This window comes from Strongyloides ratti (assembly GCF_001040885.1).
Source record: "Strongyloides ratti genome assembly S_ratti_ED321, chromosome : 1".
In the NCBI taxonomy this organism is placed as follows: Eukaryota; Metazoa; Nematoda; class Chromadorea; order Rhabditida; family Strongyloididae; genus Strongyloides; species Strongyloides ratti.
In genome coordinates, this window is record NC_037307.1 from 5,501,867 (window position 1) to 5,526,319 (window position 24,453).

The 24,453-nt window shown below is 21.0% G+C and overlaps 9 protein-coding genes across 9 annotated transcripts; 5 read left to right on the forward strand and 4 right to left on the reverse strand.

Annotated features, from left to right (window-relative positions):
* Positions 1-269: 269 nt before the first annotated feature.
* On the forward strand, positions 270-1,059 carry SRAE_1000176000 (Vesicle transport protein GOT1B; the record flags this gene model as incomplete). Its single annotated transcript, XM_024648755.1, has 4 exons — positions 270-297; positions 345-615; positions 676-757; positions 1,018-1,059. The coding sequence occupies 4 exons, from the start codon at positions 270-272 to the stop codon at positions 1,057-1,059; spliced, it is 423 nt and encodes a 140-aa protein (XP_024502701.1).
* Positions 1,060-2,493: 1,434 nt separating this feature from the next.
* SRAE_1000176100 (Guanine nucleotide-binding protein G(k) subunit alpha) lies at positions 2,494-3,868 on the forward strand (the record flags this gene model as incomplete). The annotated part of the gene is made up of 6 exons (XM_024648756.1): positions 2,494-2,625; positions 2,671-2,758; positions 2,806-3,145; positions 3,184-3,442; positions 3,486-3,639; positions 3,705-3,868. The coding sequence occupies 6 exons, from the start codon at positions 2,494-2,496 to the stop codon at positions 3,866-3,868; spliced, it is 1,137 nt and encodes a 378-aa protein (XP_024502702.1).
* Positions 3,869-5,039: 1,171 nt separating this feature from the next.
* On the forward strand, positions 5,040-7,006 carry SRAE_1000176200 (ABC transporter-like domain and AAA+ ATPase domain and P-loop containing nucleoside triphosphate hydrolase domain-containing protein; the record flags this gene model as incomplete). The annotated part of the gene is made up of 2 exons (XM_024648757.1): positions 5,040-5,091; positions 5,142-7,006. The coding sequence occupies 2 exons, from the start codon at positions 5,040-5,042 to the stop codon at positions 7,004-7,006; spliced, it is 1,917 nt and encodes a 638-aa protein (XP_024502703.1).
* Positions 7,007-7,156: 150 nt separating this feature from the next.
* On the forward strand, positions 7,157-7,631 carry SRAE_1000176300 (Hypothetical protein; the record flags this gene model as incomplete). Its single annotated transcript, XM_024648758.1, has 2 exons — positions 7,157-7,449; positions 7,490-7,631. The coding sequence occupies 2 exons, from the start codon at positions 7,157-7,159 to the stop codon at positions 7,629-7,631; spliced, it is 435 nt and encodes a 144-aa protein (XP_024502704.1).
* A 71-nt stretch (positions 7,632-7,702) lies between these two features.
* On the reverse strand, positions 7,703-9,380 carry SRAE_1000176400 (Ufm1-specific protease 2; the record flags this gene model as incomplete). Its single annotated transcript, XM_024648759.1, has 2 exons — positions 7,703-8,301; positions 8,348-9,380. The coding sequence occupies 2 exons, from the start codon at positions 9,378-9,380 to the stop codon at positions 7,703-7,705; spliced, it is 1,632 nt and encodes a 543-aa protein (XP_024502705.1).
* A 940-nt stretch (positions 9,381-10,320) lies between these two features.
* Positions 10,321-11,167, reverse strand: SRAE_1000176500 (Hypothetical protein; the record flags this gene model as incomplete). The annotated part of the gene is made up of 4 exons (XM_024648760.1): positions 10,321-10,331; positions 10,541-10,624; positions 10,793-10,958; positions 11,009-11,167. The coding sequence occupies 4 exons, from the start codon at positions 11,165-11,167 to the stop codon at positions 10,321-10,323; spliced, it is 420 nt and encodes a 139-aa protein (XP_024502706.1).
* Positions 11,168-17,924: 6,757 nt separating this feature from the next.
* On the reverse strand, positions 17,925-19,450 carry SRAE_1000176600 (Bile acid:sodium symporter family-containing protein; the record flags this gene model as incomplete). Its single annotated transcript, XM_024648761.1, has 6 exons — positions 17,925-18,737; positions 18,782-18,933; positions 18,985-19,209; positions 19,247-19,256; positions 19,298-19,389; positions 19,432-19,450. The coding sequence occupies 6 exons, from the start codon at positions 19,448-19,450 to the stop codon at positions 17,925-17,927; spliced, it is 1,311 nt and encodes a 436-aa protein (XP_024502707.1).
* Positions 19,451-20,950: 1,500 nt separating this feature from the next.
* SRAE_1000176700 (ATP-dependent DNA helicase Q1) lies at positions 20,951-22,750 on the forward strand (the record flags this gene model as incomplete). The annotated part of the gene is made up of 2 exons (XM_024648762.1): positions 20,951-21,070; positions 21,107-22,750. 2 exons carry the CDS (start codon positions 20,951-20,953, stop codon positions 22,748-22,750), a joined length of 1,764 nt encoding a protein of 587 aa, XP_024502708.1.
* A 760-nt stretch (positions 22,751-23,510) lies between these two features.
* SRAE_1000176800 (Hypothetical protein) lies at positions 23,511-24,427 on the reverse strand (the record flags this gene model as incomplete). The annotated part of the gene is made up of 3 exons (XM_024648764.1): positions 23,511-23,962; positions 24,011-24,341; positions 24,395-24,427. 3 exons carry the CDS (start codon positions 24,425-24,427, stop codon positions 23,511-23,513), a joined length of 816 nt encoding a protein of 271 aa, XP_024502709.1.
* Between the last annotated feature and the right edge of the window lie 26 nt (positions 24,428-24,453).

Here is a 24,453-nt window from a genome sequence, read left to right on the forward strand (position 1 = left end):
TGATAATATATTGAACTTTATTTTAAAGGTAAATAAATTTAAAAAAATGATAAAAAATGTAGAATACATTATGTACCAACGCTCTTTGTGGGATGTTTCTACGTGGAATTGTTTGTCTTTTATAATTAAATTTCTAAAAGAATAAAATTTATTAAAAAGTATAAAAAAAATAAGTTATTAAAGGTGAATTTTGAATTATTATATAGAATTTCTATTGTTTTCAACTTAAAATTAAGAAATATTTATTACTTAAAAAATAATATTTGAAGATGAATTTTGAATTAAGTACAACAAAACGTAAGTTAATATTTTTTTTTTCATATTTTTTATTTTGATTATTTTAGAAATTGGTCTTGGATTAACACTTTTTGGTGTTACATTTGTTATTCTTGGTGTTCTTTTACTTTTTGATGCTGCATTATTAGCAATAGGAAATCTTTTATTTTTATCTGGTATAACATTGTTGATTGGTGTAAAACAAACATTATTATTTTTTTTTCAATGGCATAAAGCAAAAGGGACTTGTCTATTTTTTGGTGGAATATTTGTTGTTCTTTGTGGATGGTCTTTCATAGGTATATTTATTGAATTATGGGGTTTCATAATGTTATTTGGGTATGTTTTTTAACAATGATTTATTTATGTTAATAAATTATATATATTTATAATTTTTAGTGGTTTTCTTCCAACTGTAATAAATTTTATAAGAAATATACCAGTAATAGGAAATATTTTATATTTGCCAATTATAAGACAGGTAAGTATTTTAAGAAGAAATTGTATTAGAAAAAAATATTATGAGAACATTTATAAAGTATTTTTTAGTTGTTTCTCCTTTTCTCATTAATATCATTTAATAATTTTTAATTGTTTTTTATTTTCACAACATTAAGTTATTTTTTTTATATATACATATATAAAATAATCAAAATACAATTATATTTTTTTTATTAATTTAGTCTGAAAAATTAATTATATAATCATTTCATTTTTATTAATTTTTTATTTTTATTTTAGATTGTTGATAGGATAGCTCCGGAATACAAGTACAATGTTTAATAAATTTGGTCAAAAAATAATAGTAATCGAGTTATGTACAAATTTTTAAGAAATATTGGTTGCAATAACAATCATATATACGATTAAATTATTTAACTTCTACATTTTATATAGATTAATATGCCAATTTTAAGGCGTTGGAAATGATAACCTAACGTGTAACTTGAAAAAATATTCAACTTATAAATTGAATTAAATAGTAATTTATTTTAGAAATAATGAAATTTTTACCATAAAATATACATACAGTTACTCCTATTACTTATTGTTTCTTTCTTATAAATTGTTAAATTATTTTCATATTTTATGAGTTTTATAGTTTTACACCATCAAAAGGAATAAAATAAAAATTTTTTATGGTGTGAATATAGTTTTATGTTAAGAAATATAAAATAAGAAAATGTGTATTGATAAGATTATTCCTTATAAATTTAATTAAACAGTTTATTAAGTGATAAATGAATTTGAAAATACAAATATTTATTAGTAATGTTATAAAAGAGATATTGTTTTATTTTAATTGTGTATAAAAATTTAAAATAAAGTTATTATATTATTGAAAAAAAAAATTAATTATAGAAATATAATATTCTGTTGATAAATATTAATTTAATAGAAAAATATATTCATGTTACTTTTTAATTATACTATTTCTATAATCAATTGTATATTAATGTCATTATAGTTATTTTTAATATATTGTAAACTTAATATATTATATATTATATATTATATATATACATTACTTCTACTTAATCTTTATTAACTATCAATTTTTAATTTTAAAATACATCATTTATTTCTCTATACATTTGAAATTGTTGAAAATAACTTTTTTTTAGTTTAACCAATTTAAAATTATTATTATATATTGGATTCAACATTTCAATAACAGCGTTTTATCACATACAAAAATTAAATATAATTACTTCTTTTCAATTAACTTCAAGAACAATTTATAACTACTTAGACATGTCTTATCTATTAAAGAAATTTTTTACTCTACAGTGTATAGTTTTGTGATTTAGAAGGCAATACTTTACTCTTAACTCTCTATAAAGTTATATGCTAGCCTTGTGAATTTATATTTTTATGAAATTTATTCTAAATATGCACATTCATAGAATTATTTCAACATTTTAAAATGTCATAGAATATTTTTGATTGAAGGAAATCAAATTAACTAAACATCATATATCTTTTTCATTTCAAGCACACTTATAACATTATGTTTTTAGCTATAAATTTTTTATTTTATGGTATAGTTTTATTTTTTTATTGACATATATATTATCTATCAAATAATATTATTTAATTATTTATAAATATAATTTTTTTTTATCTATTTGAATAAATTTTAGTAAATCTGTCCTTTGTAATTGATGGTCTATAATTTTTTATAAATTTTACTAATTACTAATTTTTATATTTACAATGGGAAACTTCTGTGGAGTATATAAAAGCAATAAAACTAATCCAGAACCAGTACCTCTTGAAACAGATATAAAAAAAACAAATGGAAAAAATGATAATGAAATTAAAAAAAATGAAGATGGAAGAAATGAGGTTTGTTTTTAATGTTAAAATTTTTTTTATTATTTTTAATTATAGAATAGTGAGGTAGAAGTTAAGGGAATATTAAAAAATAAAATAAAAAATGATGAAGAATCAGATGGAGCAATAAGAATTTTATTATTAGGTGAAAAAAAAAATTTCTATAATAATATTATTGTATTATAATTTTAGGGGCACCTGAATCAGGTAAATCTACATTAATGGAACAAATAAGGTTGTTATATAAGCAAGACTTTAAGGACACAGAATTGATACATAGAAAAGCATTTATTTATAATAACATTGTTGATTCCATGAAACAGATAATATTTCACATGAAAGAAAAAAAATTTTGCCTTGAAAATGAGGATAATGAAGCAAAGGCAGATTTTTTATTAAATGGATTTGAAAATGTATATGGACCATTTGATGAAAAAGAAATTGATTGTATTAAAACTTTGTGGAATGATAAAAATATACAGGAAGTATATAAAAGAAGAGGTCAATTTAATTTAAATGATTCTGCTGGATAGTATGTTTATTTTTTTATAGTTAATAATTTTTTTTAAGTTTTTTTGAAGAAATTGATAGAATAAACCAACCAAATTTTATTCCTACCCCAGAAGATTTAGTAAGAGCATATGTTCCTACATTAGGTGTAGATAATCTTATTTTTACGGCAAAAAATAAAAGTTATCAAATTATTGAATATGGAGGAACCAAACTTGATGTTAAATTAATTGAAGATTTATATGATGGAATAAATTGTGTTTTTTTTGTTATTGCAATAAGTGAATATGATCAATTTTCACCAAATGACAAAGAAGATGTAATAAAATTTTTTTCTAATACTAATAATTATTTTATTTCAGTCAAAATTTCAAAATGCATTGAAGATTTTAGATAAATGTTGTAATCACTGCAGAGATTTAAACGTGCCTTTGTATGTTTTTCTTAATGAGACAGATGTTTTTATAGAAAAATTGGATGTATCCCCATTGAGTTTATATTTTGATGATTACACGGGTATGTTTTAAAAAAAAAAGTAACAATTTTAAATTTTATTTACCAAAATTTTTTATTTTTTTTAGGTTTAAGTAGTAAAGATGCTCTTCTTTTTATACATGAATTGGTAGAAGAACGTTGCTCTATGCATGGGTTGAAAGATTTACATCACGAAACACTTTGTTGTTGTATTAAAATTGATGAAACTGGAAAAATGCTTGAAAAAATATTTAAAAGATTAAAGAAATGAATAATTTTCTTGATAATTTAAATATTTATGACAATATTAATTTTAAAGTGTTTAATTTTAAATAAGTTTTATTTATGTAGTTTTATAAATTGCTAAAATAAAATAATTGAAATTCCTTAATTTAACAATTTTTAATGTTAGAATTATTTATAAATATATGATGTATGATAACTACTTTTTTTTTTTTATTAATTATTTCTGATCTTTAAAGTAATTTATTTATCATACATATTAAAAATCTTCTTTGATATATTTAAATATTAATTAAATAAATAATATTTTTAAAAATAAATATAATATTTATTTATTTTTTAAATAAAAATTATTATTAAGAGCTTTAATAATTAATTTAATTAAAACAGATTAATTTATATTCTGACATTATTTAATTTAATTAATAGTTAAATAAAAGTAATAATTCATGAAAATTTATAGAACTATTATTAAATAATTTCAAAAACCAGTATAATTTAAATTGGAATTTGTTTTTTTTTTAGCAAATTAAAAATTTATCAACTTATGTTTAAAAATAAATTTTTATTATACATCTTAAAAGATTATTAAAGAAATTGAATATTTTTATATCTTCAATTTGGATTATATCTTCTTAGTATACTTGAATAGGTTAAAAGATTATATTATTATTTATATTCTTAAATTATTTTTAAAGTTGTTCCCTTAATGGATATAAAAAAAGTATAAAAAAAAATATATCTTTTTAAAAAACAAACATTTTTGTTATTAAAAATGTATTATCATAGATTTTTAATTATATAATTTACTATTAGCAATATTTAATAAAATATTTCTAGATATCTATTTTTAAATTTTCCATCATGTTAATTACAATTTCTCATTACTTATACTATTTTTAATGAAAAATGAATACTTAATTAATAGTAATTTATAAAAAAAAATATTATAAATTAAATTTTCTGTTTTTCTTTTAAATTAAAAAAAAAATTCATTAATTTATTTAACATCTTATTCAAAAAAATAAAAAATAATTTGTTTGATATTCTTTCTACAGGGTGAAAAAATTTGGTAAAAACAAATAATTAGTTTCTATTTCTTAAAAAGATTTCCTTTATACATAATTCCAATATATTTAAATATTTTGTGTCTATTTAAAAAATTATATGAAATTTTTAAAAATAATTAGATCCTTAAAATGAGTTCTACAAAAATCACTAAGGAAATGAATAATTTAGATATTAATAAAGGTGCCTTAATCTAAAAGTCAATTTTTTCTAACATTTTTTTCTATTTCCAGATGAAAAAAAATTGAGTAAGAAAGAACTTAAGAAATTAGCCAAAAAAGCTGAATATGACAAAGAAATTCAGTCAATGGGTGGTGTTTATGATCCTGATAGAAAAGAATCTTTTGAAAATGAAATTGGTGGTATTGGTTCATCATTAAATGTTGGTGATCAATTTACAGTTTCACAACAAACAAAAACTCAGGTACAGGAAGCACAAGATGAGACGTCAAAAGATATTAAAGTTACAAATTTTGATATTACAGCAGCAGGAAAACTTCTTTTTAACAAAGCTGAATTAATTATATCTCATGGAAGAAGGTATGGTTTGGTTGGTCCAAATGGACAAGGAAAAACAACCTTACTGAAACATATAGCAACAAGAAAATTAAACATTCCAAGTACTATTGATATTTTATATTGTGAACAAGAAATAAAAGTTGACAAGACATCAGCAATTAATGCTGTTTTAAATTCTGATACTGTTCGTTTACAATTAATTGAAAAAGAAAAAGAATTAATTCAAAAACTTGAGGACGGTGATGTTAATGCTGGTGAAGAGTTACAAATTTTGAATGATGAGTTAAAAAATATTGGTGCTGATGCAGCAGAACCTAAAGCTAGAAGAATTTTAGCTGGTTTGGGATTTTCACGTGAGATGCAAGAAAAATCATGTGAAGATTTTTCTGGAGGTTGGAGAATGAGAATATCTCTTGCTAGAGCATTATTTTTAGAACCAACTTTATTATTATTAGATGAACCAACTAATCATCTTGATTTGAATGCAGTTATCTGGCTTGACAATTATTTGCAAACGTGGAAAAAAACATTATTGATTGTTTCTCACGATCAAGGGTTTTTAGATAGTGTTTGTACTGATATAATTCATCTTCAAGATCAAAAACTTTATTATTATAAGGGTAATTATTCAAAATTTAAAGAGATGCATGAACAAAAAATGAGGGAACATTTGAAGGCATATGAACAACAACAAAAAACATTATCTGCATTAAAAAAAAGTGGTAAAAGTAAAAAACAGGCTAGTGAAGAGATTAAAAATAAAATGGCACATAAGACAAATAAAGAAAAAAAAGGAAAACATGGTATTTCAACAATAGGACATGAAGATGATGCTCCACCACCTGAGCTTTTACAAAGAATTAAAGAATATCAAGTTAAATTTAATTTTCCAGATCCAACACCTTTACCACCACCAGTTTTAGGTTTACATTCTGTTTATTTTCAATATGGTGATAATGTTCTTTTTAAAAATGTTGATTTTGGTGTTGATATGACATCAAGAATAGCTATAGTAGGACCTAATGGTGTTGGTAAAAGTACATTATTAAAACTTTTATATGGAAAAATTCCACCAACTCAGGGTGAACAACGTAAACATAGACAATTACGAATTGGTTGGTTTGATCAACATGCAAATGAAAGTCTTAATGGTGAACAGTCTCCTGTTGAATTTTTGGTAACTAAATTTGGTTTAGATTATCAAGATGCTCGTAAAACTCTTGGTACAACTGGTCTTGCAGCTCATGCACATACTGTTAAAATAAAAGACCTTTCCGGTGGTCAAAAATCTCGTGTTGCCTTAGCAGATCTTGCTTTAGGAAATCCTGATATTTTAATTTTAGATGAACCAACAAATAATTTGGATATTGAAAGTATTCATGCTTTAGCTAATGCTATAAATAATTTTGGTGGTGGTGTTGTTATGGTGACTCACGATGAAAGATTAATCAGAGAAACAGAATGTACGTTATGGATAGTTGAAGATAAAAATATTTATGAAATTGATGGTGATTTTGATACTTATAAGGAAGAAATATTAAGAGATCTTGGAGAAACATTAGTTAAAGCTTCTCTTTAAAAATTTTTTTATTTTAAATAAATTTAAAATATTATATCAGTTAAATTATATACATATATATATATTTAAATAATTTTTTTAATTTCGTTTTTTCGACCACTATTTATCATAATTAATAATTAAATTTATTATATTTTATTTTTTTTCAGAATGGTTTCATCACGTAAATTAAGAAGTAAATCAAAAAAATCTTTAGGAATAAAAAATAAAAGTATTACTAAAAAACAATCATCAAAAGAGGAAATTGCTATGGAGGTTGATGGTGAAATTATTAAAAGTTCAAAAAAAGATATGAAAAAATTGATTAAAGAAAGAAAACAACACCAGCGTTGGAAAGAAAATGAGGAACATCCTGATATTCCTGAACCAAAATCTGAAGTTACCAGGCATAATTCATCAAGAATTGGAAGAGGAGATTTAAAAGTTGTTGATAGAGTTACTTGGTATGTGATATTAAAAATAAATTTAATATATTTTTTTTAGTAAAAAAATTGTTACACCAGGACCTGAAAATAAAGTAGTTGTTGGACGTGTTTTGACGAAAAAAGCTTTGAAGAAAATTAACAAAGGTAAAAAAAGAGAGATAAAAGAAAAAGAAGAAAAAATGAATGAAATGGAACACTAAAAATGTACAAAATTTGTTATAATTTTTTTTAATATTGTTTTTTTATTTTAATAAAAGTTGTAAAAATTAGATTAACAGTTAACAACAGGATTAATGGGTAATAATAAATTATAGAAACTATCTTTCCTCCAGAAATCCATATTTTTCCAACCACACCAACCTTTTTTTATAATTGTTTGAATATCATCTTTACCAGTGTAATGTGGATCTAGGATTAAAAAGTTACAATCTCCAGTTGAACTGTTAAAGTCAATACCAATAATAGTATGAGCTAACTGACCACCACCAATCATTATTGGTGCTCCATTATTTTTTAAATGGAATAAAATTTCACGTGCCAGTTCATTCATTTGACTACCAGAGTTAACAGATAATATACGGGAACTGATACCAAGCATTGAATCTAAACAAAATGAAATTTCAGTTGAACCTATCCATTGTCTTGAGCCAACAAAACTTGCATCTTTATCTCCAATATTGTATAAACATTGTTGTATCTCACGATGTGTAGGAACAGGCTTATCAGTAAAATCTTGAAGAAGAAACCATGACCATACAGTTTGAAATGATCTATATGCACAACCCCATCCAGAATCATTAAAACTATCTTGTAAATAATGACGATATTCATAATTTCCTTTAAGTATAGCACACTCTCCCTGAGGATCATCTAGAAAAAAAAAAGAGTCAATTTTTACTTATATTTATAAACATACATTTTATGGATAAATGTGGATTTTGTAAATGATGTGATTTTTCTTTTAACGAACCAAATGCCTGAGAAATTCTAAATACTGGAATGTCTAAATTTAAATTAAATATATTATGAAAATATTTTCTGTACGCCATATTTTCTTCCTCATTTTCAGTATTTAAATTAATTATATTAACAAGAGTATTTGTATTTAATAGATGATATGTACCACAATGAATTTCCATAAATTTTTTATGAATTTTATAAAATAATTTCATCTGTAATAATATTCTCATGATTGCTTCTTTCATCTGTGAATGAATTGTTTTAAGTTGATCGGAACAAGATGGAAGAAGTACTGTTATAGGAGTATTTATATATGATACATTAAATTTTCCATCTATTTGCCTTATTGTTGGAACAATTTTCTGTTCAACATTTGACTCCGGAGATAGATAATAAGTTTTGAATACTAGTTGTTTACCATCTTTCATTATTTTTTCTAATACCAAAACATTTTTTTCATCCTCTGTTTTATTATTTATAATAATATTTTCAGATTCACAAATAAAAACACTTGATGAAAGTTGATTCAAGTGCCTTTCTATCTCATAATCCTCATTAGTTCCATCAAAAAATAATTTGAGATCATATTTTAAATAAAAAATTGAAGAATTTTCTGGTGTGTATAAATCTAATTTATTAGACTTTTCCAGAAAAGAAACAGACTCATTTTTAAAATCTTCTATAGATACATTAGATATAAATTCTGGTTCTTTTTTAGAGATTGTAAAAATAGCCAATTTGTCAAAATCCAAATTTGATTTAGTAACAGAATTTTTTAGAGTAACAACAGAAGTTAAATAAATGTCAGCAGTAATAGATGAGTAAATAAAGCTGGCAACATCAAGATATTCTTTAATTTCACAAAAGAATACATTAGTAATTAATTTTTGACTCGGAATTCCAAATAATAGTGCAATGTCATAATCCTTTTTGTTACATTTGTCATTTTTTAAGTTAGGACAACTTTGAGAATAATTAATTTTAAACATTTTTAACAAATATAGTAAACACAAACAACAAAATGACAACTTTACATAGATTTCCAACTTGCTAAGGGCCGTATCTTTATTTACCTTTTAATACTTGGAATTAGTTATCTCCAAAATTGTCGTTATCTTTTTTTTTTTTTATTTTTAATAATAATATAAAATATTATGAAATGTTATTTGATCTTTGGAATGGCTTATATTAAATACTACTTTGTTTGTTAAAAAAATTTTTATCTTTACTTTATTTTAAAATTTAAATATTTTTTAAATATAAAAATACATTAACCATTATTGTGTATAATTTTAACTATTAAATATGCAAGTATTTCAAAATTATAACAAATTTACAATAACTTTACCACATTTGTTATTCAATTTTAATGTTTAAATAAATTGTAGTTTTTGATAAATATTTTAAAATATCTATATACATAAATTTTATAAAAAAAATAAAATAAAATCAGTTGGTTTTTTTTTAAAAATATTTTACTTTTCAAAGTTTATAATAATTGAAACAAATTATTAATAAAAGAATAAGGCACATACAATGTTGAGAACAACAAAAGAGCAGTTTAAATGAATTCAGAAATATTATAACATCAATTTGAAATACAAATATTGTACATAAATTGATTTTTAAAAAAAAAAAGAACATGAAATAAATTTGCTATTAATGTATATAAAAAGCAATCAAAAGAATATTACAATATATCTTTTTATATAATAAGTGTTAAAAAATTTATTATTCTTAAAATATCTTCATTTTTAAATTATCAAATTTTAGCGATTTTAAGAATGATCAAGGCAATTTCAGGATATGATATAGAAAAACTTTTCATCAAATTGATTTTTCTAATGTTATTGAAATATGACATTATTAAATAACAATAAGTTTAAATAAATTGATCCAAAGATAAATATGTTGTTGTTGAGCAAGTGCTTAACAAATGGCTAAAAAAATAATAACAATTACGTCATTTTGTAATGTATAAGTAGAAAAATCAAAAATAATAGATTTTAAGGTTGTGAAAAAAAAGGATATTTTGTTTGTGTCCATTCATCTTTTTTTTTAAATATAGCATCATTTCTACTTTTTTTTTTTTTAATATTTCACATAAATTAACCTCAAAAGTTATTTTGATTTTTCTTTATATTGAAACCTTTTTTTATAATTCCAAAAACGCTATCAATTTGACTTAACAGTGTATCTAATTCTCCCATTGCTGCATCCCTCTGTGCTTTTACTAGTTTAGCATAACCAATAATATCACCAACATCAGAAAATTCATTTGGTCTTGTTCTTTCCTCAAAACCCCAATCATAATCAATATTCGAATCAAAACATTTATAAATATTTTCTATATAATTATGATTATTTTCAAAATCGCTCTCACAATCATCAGAAAAATAACAATCATTTGAAGATCCCTGTTCTGAGTTATTATAACCTATATCTAATTGTTGTTGATCATGTTCAAAATCAAAAATATCCATACAATCAAAACAATCCGTCTTCGAATAAAGGTACTTTGATGTATTATTTGTACTTTTTTCTTCTACATTCTTATTATCATTCTTCTAAAAATATATTTAATAATAAAATGATAAAAATTTTTATTTTATAATACCTGTAATGATGTTGAAAAGATAAATGGTGATCGAGAATTAAAAACATTTTTATGATCTAATGTTTTAGAATTATTTTGCACATGAATTGATATTGAAGACTCAGGAGAGATTGATTTATTTAAATTACTTTCTGGAGAATGAGATGGCTGGTAAATCATATTAAAATTTTAAAATAAATTAGCCTAATATATATGTTTACCAAAATTTCAAGAATTATTTCTATAAAAATAAAAAAAATTTTATAATAATAGATGATGAATAACATATATATATAATATATAGAAAAAAATAAATATTTTAAAATAATTGTTTTTATTAAATTAAATATATATTTGCAAAAAAAAAAAAAAAAAGTGTAATAATATTAATATAAATATTTTAAATAAGTAGGTAAATCAAATAATTATTAAATTTTATAATATAATTCCGGAATAATTTAGACATATTCTTATCAATGTGGCGCGTAAATTTTTATAAAAATTTTTATTTTAAAGATAATAGTAATGATAATACATATAGATAGAATATAATAGCATATAGGGGAAAAAAAACAGTATGGTATGTAGCATAATGCTAATGATTTTCCTTTTTTCAACATTACATCGCCTATATTATACAACGACTAATGTATATATATATTCGCTTTGGTACTTTTTGTCTACCTACTCATAGAACCACCATATCACATCTTCCGCCTCACTTTTATTATAGTAAAGCAAGAGATGAAGAATGTCATTACATAACTGTTTTCTTCTTTTATAGTTGTGTTTTAATAATACTAAGTACTCACCTATAGAGTGCAATGCAACTAAAAAATCATTTTTAAGTCTCAGTCTATATTAAAAGTACATTTAGTAATATAATAATCATAATAGTAGATTTTTTTTTTGAAAGAAAAATTTGATAAAATAAAAGATAAATTTTAATGTAATATATTAAAATAATATATATATATTTCTAATTAATGTTGCTATGGTAGAAAAAGATATTTTAAAATGTAACATAAAAATGAATATATAAAAATATTAAAAAGACATATTTTTAAAAAAATAAAAAAAAATAGATTGATAATTAATAAGAATAATAAACTTATATAATTAAATATTTAAATAATAAATATTGATATTTTAAATTAAAAGCATGAAAAGTTTATTAATTAAAACAAACTATTCCGCAATTTTTACAAAGACATAAATGTTGAAGCTATAATCAGCATAATAAAATAGAACAAAAATACCAATAATTATTAACTGTTTCTCTAAATTTTCAAGGTAATTTCCGCCCATTTTAACAAGCGTATTATGAAACTAATCTTTTCAATCAATTTAACAAACCAATAAAATCACTTTTTAGTAATAAGAAATAATTAAAATTTGTAGTGCTTGCATAATACAATTTAGCACTTTATGAGAAGAAATAAATACATATGATGATATAGACAGAGATTGGTATGAATGTATTTTAAGTTTATATTTTTTATATATAAAAAGTGCAACTTTTATCTAAAGGGACCTAGTTTATTGGGTTATTTTTTTACATTAAATTTGATATCTAAACTAAAATTCTAAAAAGTTAAAGCATATATATAAAAAATGTTTAGAAATATTGAATTTTTATTCATAAATGGATTCTAGATATATAATGTAAATGATCAATTATAACAGCTGTGTAAATGCATTTATATAATTAAAAGTGAATATATACATATGATCAACCAGGAATAATAAAAGAAAAATTTATTAGATTAAGAAGTAGTTACAATCATAAAAAGTAGGCATATTTATGGTAAATATTTAAATTTATTTATTTATTCTTATCAATCTTTACAAAGATAAGATAAAACAAATACAAATTTTATGGAGTACTTTTAATTAAAATATATATATATTATATATATATATATATATCATTATAAATAATGACCTTTAAAAAAGGTCAAAAAATACTGCCTGTGTTAGCATTATATGACTATTTGAGTTGATAAAATAACAAAAATATACTGAAAATATATATTTGTCACTAAGAGTAATATTATAATAAAGTAAATTGTATGTTAAAAAAGTTTTATATTTCATATTACTTTTGAAAAAAAAAAAAGAATTTATTAATATTTAATATAAAAAAAATCCAGTTACGTTAATATGTTTTAGATTTCAAATCAACTTAAAATAGTAAAAAAAAAAATTTTTTTTAAATTAAATTTAGTACAAGTATTTATAATATTTGTACTTTAAAGTAATATTAAAAAGTTTTAAAACCAATCCAAATACTCTTTTTTATTATAAATTTATTATTTTTTTTTATAATTTTATAACTTTTTTTTTTTTTTAAAATGATCATGCTATCTTTGTAAGTTATTTTCTAATAAGACGACCTTCTCTGTATAAAGTTATGTTATGGCTCCATTAATTTTGTAAATGATTTTAAAATATGGAATGTGAATAGACAGTGAATATATATATATATATATATGTATGCGCTTATGTATGATAAATAGATATTAAAAGAAATAAAAACGCAAAAAGGGTTATAATATTTGTTATGTATGAATGTTAGTAGAGAAAAAATATTTTTCTTTTTTAACATAACTAATTTTAAATCAGCTGGAAAATGTGTATGTGAATGTTGGCAAGGGGTATGTCTAACACCACAGAAGCTTTAAAAATTGAGGATAAAGTATAAATAGATAAATGAACAGAAGAAAGTAGAGAGTTTGCTATTCGTAAAAATCTATTAAAAGTGTATTTATGAGTTTATTTAGTTTATAGAAAAAAAAAATTGAAGGTGCATTTGTTTAGGTTAAAATGTGTCAGTGGACAAGAAATGACAGATTTTTTGTAATATATGAAAGTTTGAAGAGGGTTAAAAAGAAAAGAAAGGATGATTCTACAAAAATGTGCATTTTAAAATTTGGTGTTTACATTACTTATTTATTGAGTATACAGAAAAAAAAATTTTTTTTTCATTTATTTTATTGTATCTAAAATCTCCAACAAAAATAGTTATATTTTACAAAAAAAAAAAAAAAATTTTAAAAAAAGTTTAAAAAATAATCTTTTTTAAATAAAAATTTTTTTTTTAATAATAATAAAAGAATAACTTATAAAGATTTGTATGAGACTAGTTACATGCTAATATTAAAATATTTTATCATATCTATAAGAATGTTACAAATCAAAAATAAATTTTTAAAAAAGAATAATACTTTATAATAAACTATTTAACGTATCAAAAAAAAATTCTATATCACGATAATTTTATCTTTTGTTATATAAAATTTTTTTATTTAATTTATTTAAAAAAAAAATTTCAATGAATGAAACAAATATAGTCATTCAGATAAATTTATTAAAAAAAAAAATTTGTTAATTCAAACGTAAATAAATTTTTAAAAAGATATAAAGCTATGTACATTAATATATACTTTTCGAAATTAAAAAAGGACCATTAAAAAAAAATTGTAATTTTTTTTATTAAATTTTGTAAAAATTATACATTTTAAAAAATGTAAGTATATTATAATTTATAATATTGTAAGTGATAAATTGTTAAGAAAAATATAAATGTTAGACATCGAGGTAGCGGTGCCATTCAATGACAAGAACCCAGTTTTAAATAGTTTTAAAATAATTAATAATATAACAAAATCAATGCATAGTACATTTTTAAAATTGTTGTTAAAAAAAAATACTCAAATAATTATACATTTGCCATTCATCTAAATAAACTATTACTTAATATTTATTTAAATTATCAAAAACAAGTTATTTTTAATTAAATGATTAAAAACAAAATATAATATAAAAAAAAAATATGTAAAATACCTTAACATTATAAAATATTACTATTAAAATTTGTACATTTAGATGTAAGTTATTTGTTTAACAAAAAGTTGTAAAATTCAAAGAAAAAAAAATTGAAGATGTTATCTAAATTTTAATAATATATGAACAAATATAATAATATTGAAAATATACAAAACTTTATATATTAACTTTTATACTTTTTTTTTTAATTTAAATTATTAACTATTTAAGATTATTATAATAAAAAAAAACCATTATATTTTATATCAAGATAACAAAATGAAAAATAAGATAATAATTATGTATGAAAATATATAAATGTAATGACACAATTATTTAAAATTAAAACTTGACGAGTATTTAAAATTGATTTTATTAGATAACATGCCAATCCTGTATAATCTTCAGTAAACAAAACTATTTAATGAAATACTTCTTTTTGAACTATTTTATAACATATTCAAAAGGGAGTGTTAAGTTAATAACACTCCTCCCATTAAAATTATACTGGAATCTGTATAAATGAAATCTCTAAAAGTTTAAACATAAATAGTTTTAAAGTCTGTTTTAATGTATACTAATGAGCATATATACTTCTTACTTGATATTTTGCCAGATATATATATATATATATGTTGCGCATGCCGATAAATTTAATAAAAAAAAGAGACGAATTTGATAGATTAATAGTCTGAAAAGAGTATATGCCGAAAAGAAGGTAAATAATGATCAAAAGATAATGCTTCAAAGTTAGTTATCATTATGTGAAAGTCATTATAGTTAAATAAGTTTAAAAAAAAAATATTTTAAGATTAATATCTTATACATTTAAACAAAATTAATAGTTATTTAGATATAAAATATTTATATTAATAGGAATAAAAAAAATTTACAAATATATTATATATTAAATATATAAATATATATAATGATAAAATTTAACCAATAATTATTTGATACAATAAAATTTCTATAATATCATTAAAACTTGCACATCATTTTAGATTTCTTTATTCACCATAAAAATACAATTCAATAAACCTCACACACCGTTTTTAATTAGATACACAAAATAAACATTTAGTTTAGAATATTTAATATTACAAAGAAATGTGTTTATAAATCATAAAACAATAAAGCACAATAAAAATATTTATGATGATTTATAAAATAAAATAAGTTAAGTAATATATGATTAATTAACAAAAAAAATTTTGTATTTTTTTTTTATTATTTTTATTATATAATAATAATACATTGATTTTAGTGGCATGCTTTCATGATACAATAGGTATTGTGTCTAGACGATACAATATAAATATATACAATTAAAATATCTACAAAATGAATTGTATCATTGTTATAATAAATAATGTAAATGAAACATTTTTATTTTACTATAAAAATAATAAATTTTAATGAATAAAAGATATCTTCTTCTTAAATAGAATGATTGATACCTCTGAAATAATGAATGAATAAAATAAAAGAAAAAGGTGACGAAATATAATTGATTTTAATGAGAAATAAGAGAGAGAGACATACACACTATAAAGTAATATCATTTAAAAATATATTAAAAGTTAAAGTATCTTTTCATATAATTAATTATAAAATATGTACTAATATTTCTATAAACTTTTTACAAACATTAAATTTTATATTTTTAATTAAAAAAAAAATTATTTTAATAAAATAAAATATTTTTAATATAATAAGTTATTATATTACAAAAAAAAAAAATAAAATAAAATATTAACATAAAATATTATATAATTGTCAGGATGGAAGATGTCTTAGAATATTAAAAATGTTTATACATATAGACTAATAATATCATTCATTTTTATTTTATTCATTTATTTTGATAACAAAAAAAAAATTATCATATATTTAAAAAAATTTTTTTTACCTAGAAAAAATATATATATAAAAGAAGATATTTATAGTTTTATAAAATATATGATTTTTTTTTTAAAATAAATATAAAAAATAATTTCTCTCCATTTAAATAAATAATTTTAATAATCATATACTAACAGGGAAAAAAAAAAATTTTAATAAATAACTATATTCTATTTGATGTATCAAAAAAAAAAAATAAAAATTTTGAATAATAATTTTTTTTATAATTAAACTTTAAAGGAAGAAAGTTTTTTTTTGTATTAATAGTTATATTTATTTATACATATTTTCGGTATTATCTCACCATATTAGAATAAGCAAATATTTAGACAATTCGTAATTTTATATAAAAAAAAATCAACAATTTCAACTGTTTTTGTTGTAGATCGGTATTATAAGTTTGTTGAAAGACTATTAAACTTTAAATAAATTAAATAAATGTTAGTATTTTCGGTATTTTTTTTTTGATTAAATATGTGTTATTTGTGTTGTAAAAAAGATGGTTTGATAACATAGAATTTATAAATAGAACTAATATATTTATGAAAACAAATTTATAAGACTTAGATAAATTTTTTTTTATGACTTTTCGTTTTTATTATTAAGTGCAATTTATGAGGTATAAATATAACATTTAAGTAAAAAAGTTATAATACTTAGAAAAAAGTTGATTTATGGAGGGGGGATAAAAATTTATTATACATAATGTTTTACAATATTAGTATTAAAATAATAGTAGATTAAAAATATTTTTATAACTAAATTTTTATTTATTATAAATTTATAAAAAAAAAATATTTATATATTTGTTGGTAAAATAATTTTGATAATAAATTGCAACTATTGATTGCCTTAATAATAAATTTTATTTTGAGTATAATTAATGATGTATTTCTAGTTGTAAATTACTTTTCTTCTGATTAATAAATTCTTATTGATGTTAAATTACAATAAAATATAGATTAAATTTTCTTTTCATACAATTACTCTATAAATATTTTATCATAACAATTTATAATTTATTGATAAATTATTAAAATGAAATTCTAAAAAAAAAAGTATACAACAATGAAAATTAGAAAATTTATATAAATAGAAGTACTAATTTATTTGCCTAAAAAAATAATAGTGGAAAATAAAGTCTGTAAGATAAAATATATTTATACAATTTTTCAACTAAATTTCTACACATAAAAATAATCTACTAGCAAACATCAGCCTGCAGAAGTCGATCTTTACGTAATGAATACTCTTCTACTTTTATGTTTGTTTTCTTTTCTCTAAATTTTTTAAATTTATTTAAAATTCCATGAATAAAAAAGCAGCCAGTTAATGGAATAGGAGTACAACATGCCACTAATATTGGAATTAGGCAAGCAATATCATTTTGTGGGGAACGAAAAGCTGCTTTTAGAACAAGAATGGCAATTCCTGTATTTTGTACGCCTGTTTCAATAGCTATAGCTGTAACATTTGGAGGTGGTTGTCTTGTAATTATAGCCATAAAACAACCAAACATAAATCCACCAAATGGTAACATAAAACTTCCAAATACTGATCGAATTGTTATAATGTGAAAGATATATGTTGAGGAGATACATCCAAATACAATAAGAAATACAAGTACAAACATGAGAAATGGTTTTGTTACTTTACGTATTTTTTCACCAAATTTTGGGGCTTTTTTTGATATTAAAACACCAATAAGTAATGGAATAATCATTGATAATAATGATGTAATAATTTTAACAAATGGTGTCTTAATTGTTACATCATTTTTGTTAAAATCATGGTAAAAATAATGTTCAAATTGACTGATCCAAAGAGGCATCATAAATAAAGAAGCCAAACTACTAAAAAATGTCATTGTTACACTTAAATTAGCATTCCCACTTAATAATATTGTCCAATAATTACTAGCTCCACCACCAGGAGAACATGCCGTGATAAATAATCCAAGTGCAAATGAACTATACTTTTCCTCCCAAAATACAGATAATGATATTATTATTGCAATCTAATATATATTTATAAAATTATATTAATAAAATTAAAACATACCATAGGCATAAGTAAAAATTGTGTAACAAAACCAATTATAACACCATAAGGTTTTTTTATTGTTTCCCACACAATATTGAGATCAATTTCACACCCCATCATTATATTAGCAAGTGATATTATGATAATTAATAATAGTACAAAAATACGTTCTAGTTTTTTATTATTTAAATTTTTGTTACAAACTACGTTAAAATCCTTACTCCGATTAACAATCCACTCAATGTAACTATTATTTTTTTCTTTTATATCCATTAATGTGCAATCATCACAATGTAAATTTGTATCCATACCAATTAAAATAGGTTTTATGATTCCTGTTCCAATTTTGTTACTAATTATTTTAAAAGATGATTCATAAACAAGGAAATTCATTTCTTTACATACTTCAAGGAGTACTTTTGATATGATAAATGAGGATGGTTTTACTGTTAGAAAGTCAGTATCAAAAGAAGTTAAATTTACCATCAAACTTCTTCTATCATATTCCTCAAGATGAGAACAATTATATATTACATTTATTTTTACTTCTATTGTATCACCTTCATAGAAATCTTCAGTCTCTACTGGATCAAAAGAAGCAATAGGTTGGAGTAACAATGCATGTCCTATGGATAACAAAACTATGAGTAAAAATAATTGAAAAATACTTTTTATATTTGAACCCATAAGCTGATATAACCTGTAAATATTAATTATATTTTAAAAAGTAAAAATTATAATAAAATTTGTTTCAATAAAATGTTTTTAAAAAACGATAGTCAAGTAAATTTTGACAAGAAAAACTATAAAATAATTTAATGTACTATTACATAATATGAGAAGTAATAAAATATTTTTAACATTAGATAAATAATTTGATCTAATAATAGTTAGTTATTATATAATGTTTTTATAAGGAAAAATCAAGAAAAAAAAACAAAACATTTTACAATGTTTTTAGTAACTGTAATCAAAAATATATATTTCTTTGAAAAAGTAATTTAATACCACTTAATATATTTTTACCTCTTGACTAAGAGAGAATATACATATTTTTTAAATTTGTAATAGAGTAATAGAAACTGTAAACTTAATTCAAATTATAAAAATTTTAAGTGATATATCATGATAAAAGACACTTTAACAAAAATAAAGACTTTTTAAAAATATTAAAGCAGAATGGCAAATAGAATTTTAGATTAGTTATTAGAAGGAAATTGCGTTTTTAAAAATTCTTATTTAAAAAAAAAATTATTTTTCATAATATATATATATTTTTAAATCTTTGATACTTTTTAAAATAACATAGATTAACAATTTGGGTTTTTATATTAAATTTGATGTAAAAAATTAATTATTTAAAATACTATTTTAATATTAAAATGTCCATTTACAGGCTTACACATTAATTAAAACATTTTAAATGACAACATATATAATAAAAATGTAATAGTTTTTCAATTTGCAATTGACATTAAATTTATTTAAAAAATAAAATTTAGAAAATTTTTAATGAGAAAATAAATTACTTAACATTCCTGAGTATTAAATATTATTACGAGTATCTTTGAGTTATATATTTACTCTTTTTTTTTGTTACGAGAAAATGAAATGAGAAAAATTATGATAAAGAAAAATAAATTTTTTTTTTAGTATAGCAATTTATAATAAATATTATTTATAATATATTTATTATATGCTTATTAACAGGTGAGATACAACATCGATTTATAAATAATAAGAAATATAAAAAAATGTATAAATTGTTTATGAGTGGGTTAAATAAAATATATAATGAAATAATAAAAAAAAAAAGTTTCAATGTTACAGTAGATGTAATAATTAAATTATTAATAAATATTCGATGACATTTGTAATTAAATTTTTTTTTAAATGTAAAAGAAAAACAAAAATTCTTCATAAAAATTTACACAAAATAGAAACGTGTTGTTAAGAAAAATTCATAGATGTATAATTTAGAGGAAATACTATATTTCTAAAACAGCACGTGCACATATTCGAGCTGATAAGAGAAGGAAAAATTACCTCAAAGAAATCTAGTTCCAAAATTATATTTATATTTCGTTTTAAGAAAGAAAAGGGTGCGTAGCAATGTGAGCGGTCCTTAAAAAATTTTTTTATTTGTTTATCTAAAATTTTCTTTTTATACTAGTTATTTGTATTAATATGGAGAGGGATAATTTGCTGGAACAGTTGGATAAAGTTAATTCAAAAATTGATAGGATTAGAAGTGAAATAAATCAATTGAGGAGAGAGGAAAAAAATTTTTTAAAAATTAAAGAAAAGGTAAAATTAAAATTTTTTTTTTTAAATTTTTTTTAGCTTGAAAATGAACTTAAAGTAAAAGATAATGATGTTGATGATGATTTATCATTTTGGGAAACTCCTGATAAACCTTGGTTAATAGAAGGAAGAAAATTACTTAATGAAGTATTTCAACTTAGTGATTTTCGCCCTTTACAAATATCTGCAATATCAGCTATCTTATCAAAAAAAGATTGCCTTCTTATTATGGCAACAGGGGGTGGTAAATCATTGTGTTATCAATTACCAAGTTTATTGTGTGATGGTGTAACTCTTGTAATTTCACCTTTAATTTCATTAATCGAAGATCAAATACGTCAACTTAAAAAATTATCTATTAATGCATGTTCATTTAATCAAAGTACTGATAAGGCGGAAGTAAAACAAATAATGGATGATTTAAGTTCTTCTAAACCAATAATTAAATTATTATATGTAACACCAGAAAGATTAGCTAAAAGTAAAAAATTAATGAATAAATTAGATATTTGTTCAAAAAATGGTAATTTAAATTTTATTGCTGTTGATGAAGTTCATTGTTGCTCAACGTGGGGACATGATTTTAGACCTGATTACAAATTTTTAAATATTCTTAAAAGACAATTTGGAGTACCAATTATTGGATTAACAGCAACAGCTACAAGTAAAGTTGTTGATGATATAAAAGATATGCTTGAAATTCCCAGAGCCATTGTATTTAAAGCTGGATTTAATAGAGAAAATCTTGTATACGAAGTTAGAGATAAACCAAATTCATTGGATGAATTCGTTATGGAAGTTGTTAATGAAATAAAAGAAAATTTCAAAGGTCAATCTGGTATTATTTATTGTTATTCAAGAAAAGATTGTGAAGATTTGAATAAAAAATTAAAATTAAATGGTATTAAATCTGCCTTCTATCATGCCTATATGGAAGATAACTATCGTACAAAAGTTCATGATGATTGGAGTTCTGGTAAAATTGATATTATAGTTGCTACTATTGCTTTTGGAATGGGTATTGATAAACCAGATGTCCGTTTTGTCATTCATCATTCCATTTCTAAAAGTATGGAAAATTATTATCAAGAATCTGGAAGAGCAGGTCGTGATGGTAAAAAGTCAAAATGTATATTATATTATTGTATTTCTGATGTCTTTCGCCTTAGTTCTATGGCAAATGAAGAGAAATGTGGATTAGATAATCTTAATGAAATTGTAAAATATTCTATAGAAATTGACAGTTGTCGTCGTATATTAATAGCGTCTCATTTTAATGAAGTTTGGGAACCATCTTGGTGTAATAATCATTGTGATAATTGCTCCAATTCAAAAAGATATGATGTTTCATCAATTAATATTTATGAATATTTTGAAAAATGTATTGAAATTATAGGTGATTACATGAAAAAGAAAGAAGAAAGAATAACTGGTAATAAGTTAGTTGAAGTTGTGGCGAAATATTTTAAAGAACAAACAAAAAGTTTTATAAAAAAAGTGATAAGCAAATTAATATTAGATGGGTTTTTAAATTTTGATTTTAAATATACTCCATATTCAATTATTACATATATTCAACCTGGAATGGCTTTAGAATATAAAAGTAAAGAAATGTGTACAATGAAAATTTTAGATACAGAAATTACCTTATCTCATAGTAAAAAAAAAAGAAAAATTGAGTGACTGAGATTTTATTTAAAGTCGGTGTCCTACTTTTTTATATAAATTAAAAGTTAATAAACATTCATTTTTTAAATTTTATAAGTATAAATAACTATTTTAACATAAATAATTTATTATTCAAAAGATAAATTTTTATAAATACAAAAATAGGAAAATTTTATGTGACATTTTTTTTTATAACTAATAAACAAAAAATTCAAATTTCAAAAAGTTTTATGAAACTTAAAAAAAATTTATTAAAATATAATAGTAGTTGATAATTGATGGTATTATTAATATTTAAATTCTTAATATTCTAAACTTTAAAAAAAGGGGACATCGACTCTTAATATTAAGCAGTAGTATAATGTGGAGTTGTTTCTTATTTTAAAATATAGGTCAGATAACTTTTTTTACTAAAAATGTTTATGAATATATATTGATATATAAATAAAATTTGTATTTATTTTAATTTAAAATATTATAATGTGGAAATCAGATGATTTTTTTCTACTTTTTTATGGATTTAAAACAATATTCTCTACAATAATGGATACATTGACTGAAAATAATAATTATACTGACAATAATATTCATAATTTTGATGTTGAAGGACAAGTTACTAATAATCTTACATACCATAGACGATATTTTGATAAAGATAACAATAGGAGAATACAATGTTGGATTTAGAAAATCAATATATTTATATTAAATTATGTTTGATACTAAATTAGATTCATTTAAACTTTTTTTTTTTGTACATATATATATATTTTTTTCAATAATCTGAATAAAGAGGATTTTGAATTACATAAGCACCATCATCAATTGATTTTCTTTTAGGTGTATTAAATTGTCTAGGAGAATACATTGGACTTGGAGAATTATAAAATTCAGTAGAATAATTATCATTTCTATAACCATTTTGTTTATATTTACTTATTGGTGACATCATACTTTGATTTGGAGAGATACTATTAATTTTATTTGGTGATAAAAATTTATCATTTGGTTCATATGTTACTGTTTCAATGAATGGTGAAATAGGTCTACCATCATGAATGCTAACAAGACGTTTTTTGGTAGTTACTTTTTTTATTGGTGATATTAATTCTGATGATGTATTAGATACAAAAGATCGAGGTGAAAATGATTCAATATTTTGTCTATTTAAAGATGATTTTCCTGAATGTGGAGAATTATGAATAGACATTGATGGTTGAGGTGACCCTAAATATATATATATATAATTTTAGTAATATAAATATGATATCTTACCACTATTACTATATGTTTTTGGACTTTTAAGTGGTTTTTTAACATCAACTCTTGGTATATGTAATAATTCAAGTGGTGGTAAAGGTTTCATAAATTTTTCATCATTTTTTCCATCAATTGGATGTACCGGTTGTACAGGAGTAACAGGTCTAACAGGTTCTTTTGGATCTTTTTCAATTTTTACAATAATTTCTCCATTCTCATCTCTACCAAAAGTTTTTCTTTCAGTATATTGATTTGTTGAATATTCACGATGAGGTTCAATTGTATCAGTACCATGAATACGTTTCTCATAACTTTCCACAACATGACTTTCCTCAGAACCAATTTCCTTAAAAAATTAATTAATTTTAATAATAAAAAAAAAATTTAATAATAACTAACCTCAAATTTTTTTGGTTTATGTATTCTTTGCATAGTTTAAAATAAAAATTTTTATGTAT